The following is a 12385-nucleotide window of genomic DNA, read 5'->3' as shown; positions in this document are numbered from 1 at the left end:
AGGGGAAAGGATAGTTTTCGGGGTTTTTTAAGAGTGTGCTAAAGCCATCTGCTGAAGTGCTGTTTCATCGAAATATTTTTTTATTTCGAAATGGCATCTAAGAAATTTTAGCGTGTGTTTTCTCGCCTCTGACGGCACGATTTCGACATGGTCGACAAGGAGCCAGGAGCCTTAAAAAATAAATATTTGCAATAAAATCCTACATACATAACGAGATAAACAGAATCCGAAGAATGCAATTGCGCGTAAAATGCAAAGCTGCGATAATGAATGCAAAGTTAATAAAAAATATTTTTAAATCAATCATCCGATTATCGTAAAAAGGGGGACAAATATTTTATTTACTTGTTGGTGTGAATTAATATGTATATTTTATCTTGTATTTTCATTTGAATAAAATCTCAACCGAACAATTTATTTTCACAAAATTGTTTAGTGTGACGTTCTGTACACGACTAATCTATATTAAATTAATTAAATTCTTTAGTGTAAAGAAGGAAGATATTGCCAATTGTTATGTTGAAAATCATAAAAAAAAAAAGTCTTTAACGTCGAATCGTAAATTATTACGTGGTCTTTCAATAGAATATTTCAAGTCCTCGAGTTTTCGATTAATGGCACGTTATCAGTTACGTTTTCCAAAGGCGCGGCCCGTGACAACGACGAGTCCATTCACTGGCAGCGGCGCCGTAATCATCCGAGGAACCGTAGCGAAGGCCAGGATTAAACAAGCAACAATCTCCGGGGTATGAGTTTCATCGAGCGAATATCCACCGCGCATCGGCCGCGTTCCCAGCGGGGATCGTTGAATTCTAAGTATTCCGCTTCGTCTCTCGTTCCTCGCGGAGCGTGTTCCGAATATACACGGGCTCCGTGAACGCCCGAAACAACAAGGAAAAAAAGAAGAAAAAAAGAAAGAGGAAAACGAAAAGAGAGAGGGAATGAGGAGAGGAAAATAGTCGTAAAACAAAGCGCGTGGCCCTCCCCTTCACGCCCTGTTCCCCGCTCACTTTAAAGTTCTAACGACCGGTCCGGCCCGATAAAGCGTGTGTATATACGTGTACAACGGCGCCGCGCATGTGCACACGCGTGTGTGCACGCGGATGAGAGTCCACGGGGTCATCCACCAGTAGGGAGGCCACGATGCACTCTCGCTCCGCGCTGCACCGCGCCGTTGGAATTACGTTCGACGTTGGATTAACGTACCGAAAACTCGTTTACGTGTTTTGTAATTGCCGAGCACGACGGCGGGTAACCCCCAGAGACGGCGACGGGGTATCCGACGCAACGCGAGAGGAGGACTTTCAGAAAATGTCCCAGTGAAACGGTCACCCGTTCGACCGATTAGAGACGGAAGCTAACGCGATTCGAATGCTATCGGAGTTTTCTCCTGTATGTGCGATACGCGAGTGAGAATCGCATTTTAAGCGAGACGGCGAAAGGAATCTGATGTGACAGTATGCTGCTCTCTGCATAGCAAAATTTTAAAAAATTTTATTCTTGCGTTATTATATATTGATCTGATGGAAGCAATTTAGTATCGACATGGAGACAATTTAATTTTTAAGCATGTGTCTCAATATACATTAAAGACACATTCTTATTGTACAAGTCTCGCTGAACAATTTACGACCTAAATTTTCACGACAGATTCTCGGAACAAGTTGAACTTTTCCCTGGCGAATTAAACTTCAGAAATAACTATACTTATATTCTTAAAAAATTGCTTCTTCAAAATTATTGATGAGATAGAAATGAGATAGAAACCAACGTTGCGCCATCCAGTTAACGAACCAAAAAAAAAAATGAAATAGTGACTGTTTTTTGACAGAAAAAGTGACTGAAAATTTGATACAAAAATGTCATTTTTGGTTACTATTTTACCTAAAAGTTATTGTTTTTTTTTTACAAGCCTCGGATTTACAAAGCCTCAGAAAAACGGACGGACTTTTCAAGAAGACAAATTAAGCAAAGGAAATGGTTAATGAATTTAGCAACATGTAATATATACAAACCTGTACATACATCAAGCAAAAGATTTACATCATCGCATCAGAACTAGAAAGACTGAATCTCTGGATATAACACTGACCAAAACCAAGAAAAAAGGAAAATAATAACACAAGACAATTATATCAGCAAAAATTAAATAAGAAATTGATTAGACATATAAAGTCTCACATTTAATGAATTATATAAAAATATTACAAGCTTACATAAAGCTGTAAAACAAGCGATCGGAATATAAGAAAACAAAGTCAATAACAAGATATGATAGAACAAAGAAATTGAGGTATTGGTTCAACAGAAAAAGTAACGCTATTTAATCTAAATGAAAATTTGGGGAACGAATAAAAAAAAAAGAAAGATTATAATTCTAAACAGTTTCTATGATATTAAAATCGTGCATGATTACTTGAAAATCTCTTCTAAAAGAGATAAAAATTGCGTGTGCAGCATAAACGAAATTTATGCGATTTTCTCTTAATAATAATTTTTAATAAAAATTAAAAAGTGAATCGTGTAAACAGTTCTCATAAATCGTTATTTGTTAAACGATGAAAGGATAATCGTTTATAAGAAGCTTTCACGCATATTAGATTAGAATCGGGTATATTATATAAATGAATTAATATCTTCTTCAAAATAACTTACAAATAACTTCAAAATTAATAGCCTTAATAAATAGAAATATGTCATTTTAGAACTATTATGCTGACCTGTATATATGTTGTAATAAGTTAAATAAGCTTATTTAAAGATGCGTATAACATGTTTAAAAATCTTAATATTTTTTACACGTATTAACATATAAAAAAGTGCATTATAAGATGTTTATATATTACATAGTAAAAATATAGTATGTAAAATAAGAAAATAACAAAGCATAAAATATAATATGTAATCCTTATAGTAATTCAATTATTGTATAACCAACTATATAAAAAATGTATAATCCATCTCAACAAAAAAAATGTTAAATGAACTTTTTAATATTATTGAGTTAACTTTTTAAAATTATTTTGTCCAAACCATTCGAATATTGTCCACTTAACCATAAATAACAATATAAATTATTACTATATATATTACCATTATTATAAATACGGGTTACTATTAGTATATAGTTATTCGTATTTTGTAATCTTATGTTAAATTTACCAATATTTTTAGTAATGACAACCGTAATCATATCGTAATACGAAATAAATATTATGATTTTACGAACTATATTTTCATCTTATATCAACTGTTTTTTTTTTTTTTTTTTTTTTTTAGTAAAGAGCACTATTTTATATGCTTGGCACCTCAGGATACTATAAATTATAGTGAAATTATAGTACTTTTGACTATATTTTTTTTCAGTGTAGTCGGAAATCCGAGTTCCTTCAAATTCTTAAAAAAGTTCATCTTCAAATTTTTTAAAATATAACTATATTTTTGAAACTATTATTTTCAAGTATGTGGTTGTGAGACTGGTTTCTTTCCTCCGTGAAGCCTATCAAAAATATTTTACAAACGTTATATGTTTAGAATTTATTCACACCTCTATAATATATCTTAAAATTGCAAGTATTCGCAATTTTGAATCGCGATTCCTGAAAACGCCGTTTACACGATTCTTTTTATTACTTTTCGATACTTTATATAGAATAATCGTTCGAGAGCGAATCGTGTAAGCTCTCGACTTAAACTCAGCACGCGATTCCTATTTCTGCCGGGATTCCATGCACGACTTTAATATGCGCGACCTCGGGGCAACGGAGACGCGCGTCGATGGCGCGATCGACGGCAAAGTCGAATAATAAAACGATACAAAGAGAAGGATCCTCTCGACGTACCGAAACCGAGGACAAACTAATTGTAAACGAGCTTCGAGAAGAAGAAAGTGGCGAAGGTAAGAAGAGGTAAGGAGCACCCAGTGAACACAGCAGCAGCAACAGCACCAGAAGACCCTCGTATTCGATGCCGAGATTCCAGTTTCTCCGTTACTCGAGAAGCGAGCAACGGTCGCGGAGGAGATGAGAGAAAGGAGGAGAGGGAAGAAGATGTGGAAGAAAAGAATGAAAGAGAGAGATCTCCCGGTATATACGCCGAGGCAACAGCCTAACTCGTCGAGGTCGGGTCGAATAATAAAATAAAAGAGCACGTCGGGTGGATGGGGTGCAAGGTGGTAGCGTGGTAAAGATAAAAGAGGAAGAAACTTCGCTACGGGAACGATGGGTATTTACGCGTGTGGCGGTGTGTGTAGTTGTTGTTGATGGAGAAAGATGCAACCGAAAGGAATCGAAGGGAAGCAAGAGAGAGAAAGAGAAAGATCCTCTCTCGGCGTTGCCACATGCTCACTGAATTTCTCCGAGCGCCTCAAATATAAAGGCCGTCTTTATAAGACTGCCGTGTGCTTGTGCGACTGCCTTCGAAACTCGCATCAAATTCTTGACGTCTCATTAAACATCGTCAGGTTTCAAGGAGTTAAACGTTATGCCGCTTTACGCACGGCGAGCCGCCTCTACGTGCACAAGTAACGAATCGCCCAACACAGAAGAATCGTTCTTTCTTCTTCTTCCGTTGCCGCATTCGCGCGCTCCCACCGCGAGGGAAGAGAGGTCCACCACACAGGACATCATACAGGGTGTGTAAGTGAACTATAGCCGCAAACTTGCTAGATTAATGGACGTCATTACAAGAAACCAGCGAGATTTAACAAGCATATATCCGGAAAGTAATTTCACGGATACTCAGTCTTTTAATTTGTAAATCAAATAATTTTTCACATAATTATATTCCGTAGCAAGTATGAGATTGTTGGATTTAACAAAACTAAAAAGCACAAGAAATGGGAATCACGAATTTATACGGTTCACTCTTGAGCATCATCCTCGAGCATATATTTATCATCAACTAGAAAGACTGAATCTCTGGATATCATAACACTGACCAAAATTAAGAAAAAAGGAAACTTATAACTCAAGACATTATACCAGCAACAATTAGATAAGAAATTGGTAGACATACAGTCTCACATTTAATGAATTGTATGAAAATATTACAAGCTTACACGAAGCTGTAAAACAAGCGATTAGAATATAGAAAAACAAGGCCAATAACAAGATATGATGGAACAAAACAAGAAATTGGAGTATTGATTCAACAGAAAAAGAAGCGGTATTTAATATAAAATATTTTCTGCTAATAATTAAATCTTTATATTGTACAATGTGTATATGTGCATATGATATAATATAAAAGACGGGAGATAAGAGTTGAGCCGTATAAATTCGACTTTAGCCGCGGCGGGATTTTTCATAACGCGATATCCTTTCTTCTCTTCGTCTCGCGCTTCTTTGACCGCGCCCTTCGAGCTACAACGAGATCGGAATCGTCAGTGCAGATCTCGTGCAAGGTGCATCGCGCGTAGCGACGGGCTTGATCCAATTGAACCATTGCAAGCCACCGTGGAGAGCTATCCAGAAATGGATGGAATCGACGTGACGACTGTGCTCTTTTTCTCCATTTCGCAATCTCCTTCTATCTCTCTTTCGCCAGCTTTATCTCCTTCGACGCGAAAAGATAGCGAATGCTAGCTTTACATAATAACGCGGAAGTGGCGTCAGACCGAGACGGAGTACTCGTCTCGTCTTATTTGCTGCTGCTTTTTTTTCGACGATTCTAATTCCCAATTTTAGAAGCGTCTTACGTTACGTTTACGTCTTACGTTAAAAGAAATGGATAGAAGAATTGATGCGACATTATCGCATCAGAATTAAAAAGACTGAATTTGGATATCGTAGGACTGACCAAAATTAAGAAAGGAACGGACGCTAACATCGTCGGACAGTATACGTTCATATATTTATATTTGGAGTCTCTAAGAAAAAGAGCAGTCAAAGGAATATCCCTGCTTGTAAAGAAGAAATTTAAAAATAAAATCAAGAAGTAGAAAAAATTGGGATTGACGAGAATATTCAGAAACTGAATATAAAAATAAATAGACACGATATCATTGCGCGATAGCGGTATATGCTTCGTCAGATGACGAAAAAAACAATGTAAAGGAAGGGCAGGAGGCTTTTTGATGTGATGAGACCAGAGACCATAGATCAGAGACCATAGTAGCAACGATAAATCATTTTGATGATAAACATGAATTAAAACATCCCATTTCGATAATTTCTAAATAAACTTTAAAAGTACAAATTGATCGCAACAATGGAACAGCATTGTTGATATTTGATCGCATATTTATCCGCCGCGAATCCGCCGCGATTGTAAATAAAGCTCTATCGTTGTATCGTGCAAATATGTCTTTTTATTAAACAAAACTCCAACATATTTGCGTATCATATATACGTTATTAATATATATTATAAATTTTTGGAGAGAGGGGGGGGGGGGGTTAAAGGGAACCAGAACGAATAAAAACACCATGAAAAACCAATAAAACCAACTGTTAAATTTACAACATATATTTTTCATTTAAATTTAAAAATATTTTTTAAATTTCACACGTTTATTTTATCTTAAAGACCCTAAAAATTTGACAGTATGCGAGCGTAATAATAAGAAACGCAATTTAAATTTAAAAAATAATTTTTTTAGAGAGGGGGCGGGGGGGGGGTTGAAAACCAGAGTTGAAAACCAGAGCAAATAAAAACCAATAAACCATTTAACTGTTAAACTATAAATGAAGAAAAATCTTAAATAATTGGAATACAATAAAAAAATCGGGATTTTATCGTATAATTTTAATTTTGAAACATGATGTAAACATGATAAATAATTAGTGCGTGTAAATAAATATTAATATATAATAAAAAATAAACATTTATATGTTAATGGTTAGGGTCAACTCTCAATCAATCAATTTCGGGATATAAATCACAAGATTTAATTACATTATTTAAATCTCAAATGTAAAAAAATCTTGTGTTTCCACGAAATAATACATTTCACACACCTCTATCACCGCTATAGAAATGTTATAATATAAATCATTTCTCACTCACCGATATGTGCAATAGCGGAGTTGTAGTACACAGCACATTGATCTGAAAACAAAACATTCAAATTATATATTTTTTATATATATGTATATATACAAGTGTTTTGAAAGTCTGGAAACGATCGAATATTTCAAACAATGTAGTTTAGAAAAAAATGTTTTTGCATACCTCACAGTTGTCCCGCTGTCGCCAGATGCCTCCCCGGCGCTCCACCTCCTCTCTTGGTCCTTCGCAGCACTCGCGACACTCGCGAAAACACAAATAATTACGATCGCCCGACACTTTACACGGCACTCCCGACAGGCGAAACTTTACACGGCACTCCCGACGCGCGAATCGCACTGTGTATCGCAATGCTACCTGTAACAAATAAAAATACATACATATATTAGAATAATCTTATTATTTCGCATTATAATATGCACAATATAAATATGTAATTAATATTTTTTTATTTTTAGAAGGCAGAACTCTTTCTATAACTTATATGTAGAATTATAAATTTTTTTAAATTCCAATAATTACTGATAAGGAAAATACCGTAAGACAAAGTGATATGCTGTGTGAAGTTTGCATATTAATTTGTCCTTAGGCATTCTCTTTGGTTTAATCGCCAGAACTATTTGTTTAAACTATCAAGAACTAGAACTATTAAAAATAAACTCTCAATTATTTATGATCTTTCATTAAATATTATGCTAGCTTCACACACACACACACACACACATATACCGAGAGAAGGCGGCGAGAGTTGCAAGGTGAATTATAAGGGGGAACAAGAGAGAAAGAGAGAAGGGAAAAGAGAGGCATTCTTTGGAGCAGCACTTAAGGATAATAAACTATCGTGACAGAGAATGCACGAGGGAGAAAGGGGGTGTCGCGACATCTTCCGCGGCACACGGGACAGCAGATTTTCCGAAATTGATCGTATGCTTCGCGCTACTCACATTACGCGACCAGCGATATATGACAATAAATGATTTATATTAGAATGACCATAACCGTATAAACTTGATATCAGAATAACCATAATCATATAAACATATGAATTTGATATTAGAATAATCATTATCACATATAAACATATGAATTTGACGAGAATTTGATATTAGAATAAATCGGGACTTTTCCTAATGAAAGGTGAAAGAGGATAAAATGATGAAAGTGTGCATTTAAAATATATAATTCGCCAACTATCCGTCACGTGCAGATAGAGCGGGTTAAACCGAGTAAGAAAGTTATTTACCGTTTTTTCCTATCTTCACAATAATCAATGAGAAATTAATTCGAAAAGATCGGTCAATCTGCGCAAATAGAGGCGCGCGGCGAGAAGAAACCTCCCGCTGTAATCTGATACACGGCGTGCGACTCTACAAAGAATAGTTGATACAAGATGCGTGCGAGAAAAGACTGTCCACTGTTTACGCGGTTACTAGACGCAAAAGGATCTTAACATTACTATCGTCCTTTATAGAGCCGCACGCCTATCTTTGTTAAATTAATTTCCCGTCAATTATTGCGAAGATAGCAAAACGGTGGATTTCTACTAGATTTAATTATATTCGTATTAATTTTGATACGCAGATCAGAGGCAGCGGTCGCGGGCTCGATTGATGACGTATTTATTACACAAAAACGTACACTCGCATAACGCACTATGAACGATGAAATGAAGCATCGAGCGCAACGGATGATCGCGTCGAAGGCTCGTGCTCGCTCTAAATTTGATTCGCACTCACCAAATGCGTCCTAGTCGACGACTCCCTCGGCGGGCGAGATAGCGAAGGGATTACGAGGTCCACAACGCACTCAGGGGAGACGACGCCGCGCCTGATAAATCCAGCGTCGGTGGTCACCGAGGGATCCGAGCGCCGGCGGCGGCGGCGGCAGCGCGACAACGCACGCTCGACAACGGGCCGCGCACATAAAGATGGGTACAAACACTCCTGGCTCCTGGCACTCGTAATCCTCACGCACTGTATATCAACGGAAAAAAGAAAACTGAAATGAGGAGAGATGCTCTCGAAGAAAGTCCGAGTCGCGACGATCGAGTACCGCCGTTATTATGAACGACGCGACGACAACTTCACGCGATTAAACTCGGCTCCCTCCCCCTCCCGCCCCTGGGTTTTTCGTTCGCTCGCGCGTCGATTCGCGATGATTAACGACGAGAAGGATGCGAATCTATCACTATTCCGCGAACCGCACAGTGGCCATTACACACTCGTCGCGACGAACGGAGAGAAGCGTGTTTTGTTTTTCTTCTTTTCTTTTCTCTTCTTTCTGCGGAGGCAACGACGAAGTGCCGGTCCGCCGCGAAGCTATAGCAGCGACTGCTCTCGGGAGACTGGCGACGCAGCCCGATCGACCAATCGCGCTCCTGCTTTCACCGAGCGCCATCTTGCCCCTACCCGAACACAAAGATGCTGCCGCGCCGAGCGTCACCGAACGACCGCGGAAACGCACGAGCGCTCGTCGCCCCGTTTCATCACCCACCCCCACCCCCATCCGGCGGTGGTGGATCGACGTGCGTTTTGCGGCTTCGCTCCTTCGTCGGTGTCCTAACTTTCGATACGGGGGGTTTTATGGCAGGATTAAACGCGAAGCGAGCAACTCGGTTGTATATCGAGAATTGTCTAGCGATTCGTTTGTGTCTCACAGCCGGCGTGTCATCTCGTTCGGAGCTATTGCCCTAAATAATGACTGTTTTACGAAAAGGGGAGCGTCTGATAAATCTTTATTAAGCTTTCATTCATGCGTGACAGAAATGTTGACCATAGACATCATAAATGCCGCAAATAATCGTTAGATGATTTTCCTATCAAATCTATTATAGATGTTGACAAATACATCATGACTCGATCGTAGTAAAAAAAAAATATTAGGTCATTGCATATCAATTGATTGGTATTTCATAAATTTCAGTTTTGCAGAATTGTTTTTTTATGGCGTAAGCGTTTTCTGATAATCAAACATGTTCTAACATATGCCAGATATGATCTTAATATAATATAATTTCTTTTATAAAAATGTTTTATTTATGAATTTAAAGCTTATGAATTTATTTAATAGTTAACAAGCTAAATAATTAAGCTACAATAATTCATGAAAATGCATAGAAAATTGGAAAATGATAATATAATTGATATATTAAGTCATATTTTTTATGACTATAAATTTATTCTTTCTTTTTGTAAATTTAATATCTTAAATATTTTTTTAGTTATTAATTCTACACATGAAAAAAAAAAATATATAAAATGTAAGTTTTCTGAGGTATATAATGTCAAATGAGTGATTTATAATAAAAAAATTTTTGGAAAGCATTGATAGTGCCATCTCCAGATAAAATATCAGAATTCTAAGATAAAAATATCTCGCACAGTCGATAAAAACAGAAGGAATTATTTCCCACATGTGTTCAAAGCAAGAGTAAATTTTGTGGTTATATTTAACATCTCACATTAAATGATTTATGTATTATAAATTAATGACAATGTGTAATACATCCGAATGTAACTTATTTACATCAGATGAGATTCAAATAATAACAAAGTTCATGCATATATAGAACAAGCGTTGTGAATATATTTGTGTAAAAAATTTTGTGGAGACAATTTGTATGCGTATAAGGAACAATGGACAAATCTAATGAAAATAAGAAGACGTGGACAGAGGAAGAACGTTTAGAACTTGCTGCCAAATTGGATGCCGACTTGGATGAGTACATAAATAGTCTGGAGAAGAAAAGTTATACAGAAGGATGGTCGGAAGACAAATGGCAAGAGGAAATGGAAAAACACCCTTTTTTTATGAAAAAGGCACCAGAACCTGGCGATGAATTATCCCCTTTGATGGAGGGATTGCAACAACTCAAGTATGGGGTAGATGAAAATACTCCTGAAGGTACATTATTCCTTAATACGTACAAATTGCTTCCTACACTTTAGATTTACAAAATATACACTGTTACTCGTTGTTATTCATCTAAACTACGCTTGTCTTTAATATAAAATATTCTTTTTCACACAGAATTGGCAAATAATTACAAGGAGGATGGAAATTTTAATTACAAATATAAAAAGTATCGTCTTGCTATTCTCGGTTACACAGAAGGAATAAAAACCAAATGTAATGATAATGATTTGATGTCTCAACTTTACAATAACAGAGCTGCGGCACATTTCATGTTGCAAAATTATAGGTAAATTTTCTAAAGAGTTTTTGTTGACATATATGATATATTTAACGTGTTATAAGTTTTTTCTTTTATTATATGACAAAAATTACAGATCAAGTTTAAATGATTGTAAGTTGGCTTTAAAGTTTAAGCCACAATATGCAAAAGCTTTAAATCGAGCTGCCATTTGCAACTTTTATATTAAGGATTATGATCAATGTATTGACTTATGCGATCAGTTTCTTGATCATAGTCCAATTGATAAAACAATATTGAAATTAAAATCTGATGCAATAGTTGCAAGAGTAAGATATTGATAAATTTATATGTAAAATTAAGTTATATAAAAATATATATAAATTTCTGTAAATTCTTAATATTAATTCACAGGAGCATTTACAAAGAGACAAAAGGAAGCAAGTAAAGTTAGAAAAAAAATTGAACAAAGAGGATGAGAGATTGTTAGAAATAATTTCAAGAAAAGGTATTAATTTAGAATTGGCAAATGACAAACAAAAGTTAGATTTGAAAGATTTAGAACCTCAAGTGCCACAAGTAGCACAGAGTAAAGTGCATATTCATGAGAAGGATAAGCTTGTATGGCCAGTGATAATTTTATACCCTGAGACTCAGCAAACTGATTTCATTCAAAATTTTCACGAAGATACATTGTATGTTTTTCTTAATTATCACAATATGTTATGTTTTTTTTTCTACCCTTATATTATTAAAATATATTTAAATTATTCATAGGTTAATAGAACAGTTAATAGAACTTTTCAAAGAGCCACCTGAATGGGATATAGAACATCGTTATACTATCAATAATATAAATGTATACTTTGAAGGCAAAAACAAATGTTCCGTTCATAAAGTAGACATCCAACTCACATTGGATCGAATATTACAAGATAAGCGGTGAGTAATATTTATTTATAAAATAATAAGCTAAAGTTGAATTTTTATGTCAATTAATTTTGATTAATCTTTTAGGTTCATAGTTCGCGGTGGTACGCCAGCTTTTTTGATATTCATAAAATGCAGTGAAGCAGAAAAGTGTTTCTTAGCAAATTATTAAATGCTTATTATTATATCTACATATTACATTGTGTACATATAAATAAAATAAAATGTGAAAATTTCGAATGAAATTGATTTGTTGAGTATAAAATTATCATTGGCCATACAAGCTTTTCCTTCT

General features: G+C 35.7%; 2 protein-coding genes across 2 annotated transcripts in view; one reads left to right on the top strand and one right to left on the bottom strand.

The window, feature by feature from the left end:
- LOC145939980 (uncharacterized) overlaps positions 1-12385 on the bottom strand; it is a 131360-nt gene that overhangs the window by 117981 nt on the left and 994 nt on the right. The window contains exons 2-4 of the mRNA XM_083044703.1: positions 8744-8980; positions 7173-7364; positions 7008-7049 (exon numbers count right to left, since the gene is read on the bottom strand). The gene's annotated coding sequence lies outside the window, so the exon portion shown is untranslated. The remainder of the gene's footprint in view (positions 1-7007; positions 7050-7172; positions 7365-8743; positions 8981-12385) is intronic.
- On the top strand, positions 10341-12356 carry Dpit47 (DNA polymerase interacting tpr containing protein of 47kD). Its single transcript, XM_083043673.1, has 6 exons — positions 10341-10910; positions 11037-11208; positions 11297-11489; positions 11575-11855; positions 11938-12102; positions 12178-12356. Exons 1-6 carry the CDS (start codon positions 10643-10645, stop codon positions 12260-12262), a joined length of 1164 nt encoding a protein of 387 aa, XP_082899799.1. The 5' UTR covers positions 10341-10642; the 3' UTR covers positions 12263-12356.

This window comes from Prenolepis imparis, unplaced genomic scaffold (assembly GCF_030444845.1).
Source record: "Prenolepis imparis isolate NDT839.2.m4 unplaced genomic scaffold, iyPreImpa1.0 SCAF_8, whole genome shotgun sequence".
Taxonomy (NCBI): domain Eukaryota; kingdom Metazoa; phylum Arthropoda; class Insecta; order Hymenoptera; family Formicidae; genus Prenolepis; species Prenolepis imparis.
The sequence above is the reverse complement of the archived record's forward strand: the minus strand, read 5'-3'. Positions and strand labels throughout refer to the sequence as shown.

What these genes read in the sequence shown, in the direction of transcription:
- Dpit47 (XM_083043673.1), top strand. Translation starts at nt 10,643, where the DNA reads ATGGACAAATCTAATGAAAATAAGAAGACGTGGACAGAGGAAGAACGT. An exon ending in AGATGAAAATACTCCTGAAG is followed by an intron (nt 10,911 to 11,036) that starts GTACATTATTCC and finishes TTTTTCACACAG; the next exon opens with AATTGGCAAATAATTACAAG. An exon ending in TTCATGTTGCAAAATTATAG is followed by an intron (nt 11,209 to 11,296) that starts GTAAATTTTCTA and finishes CAAAAATTACAG; the next exon opens with ATCAAGTTTAAATGATTGTA.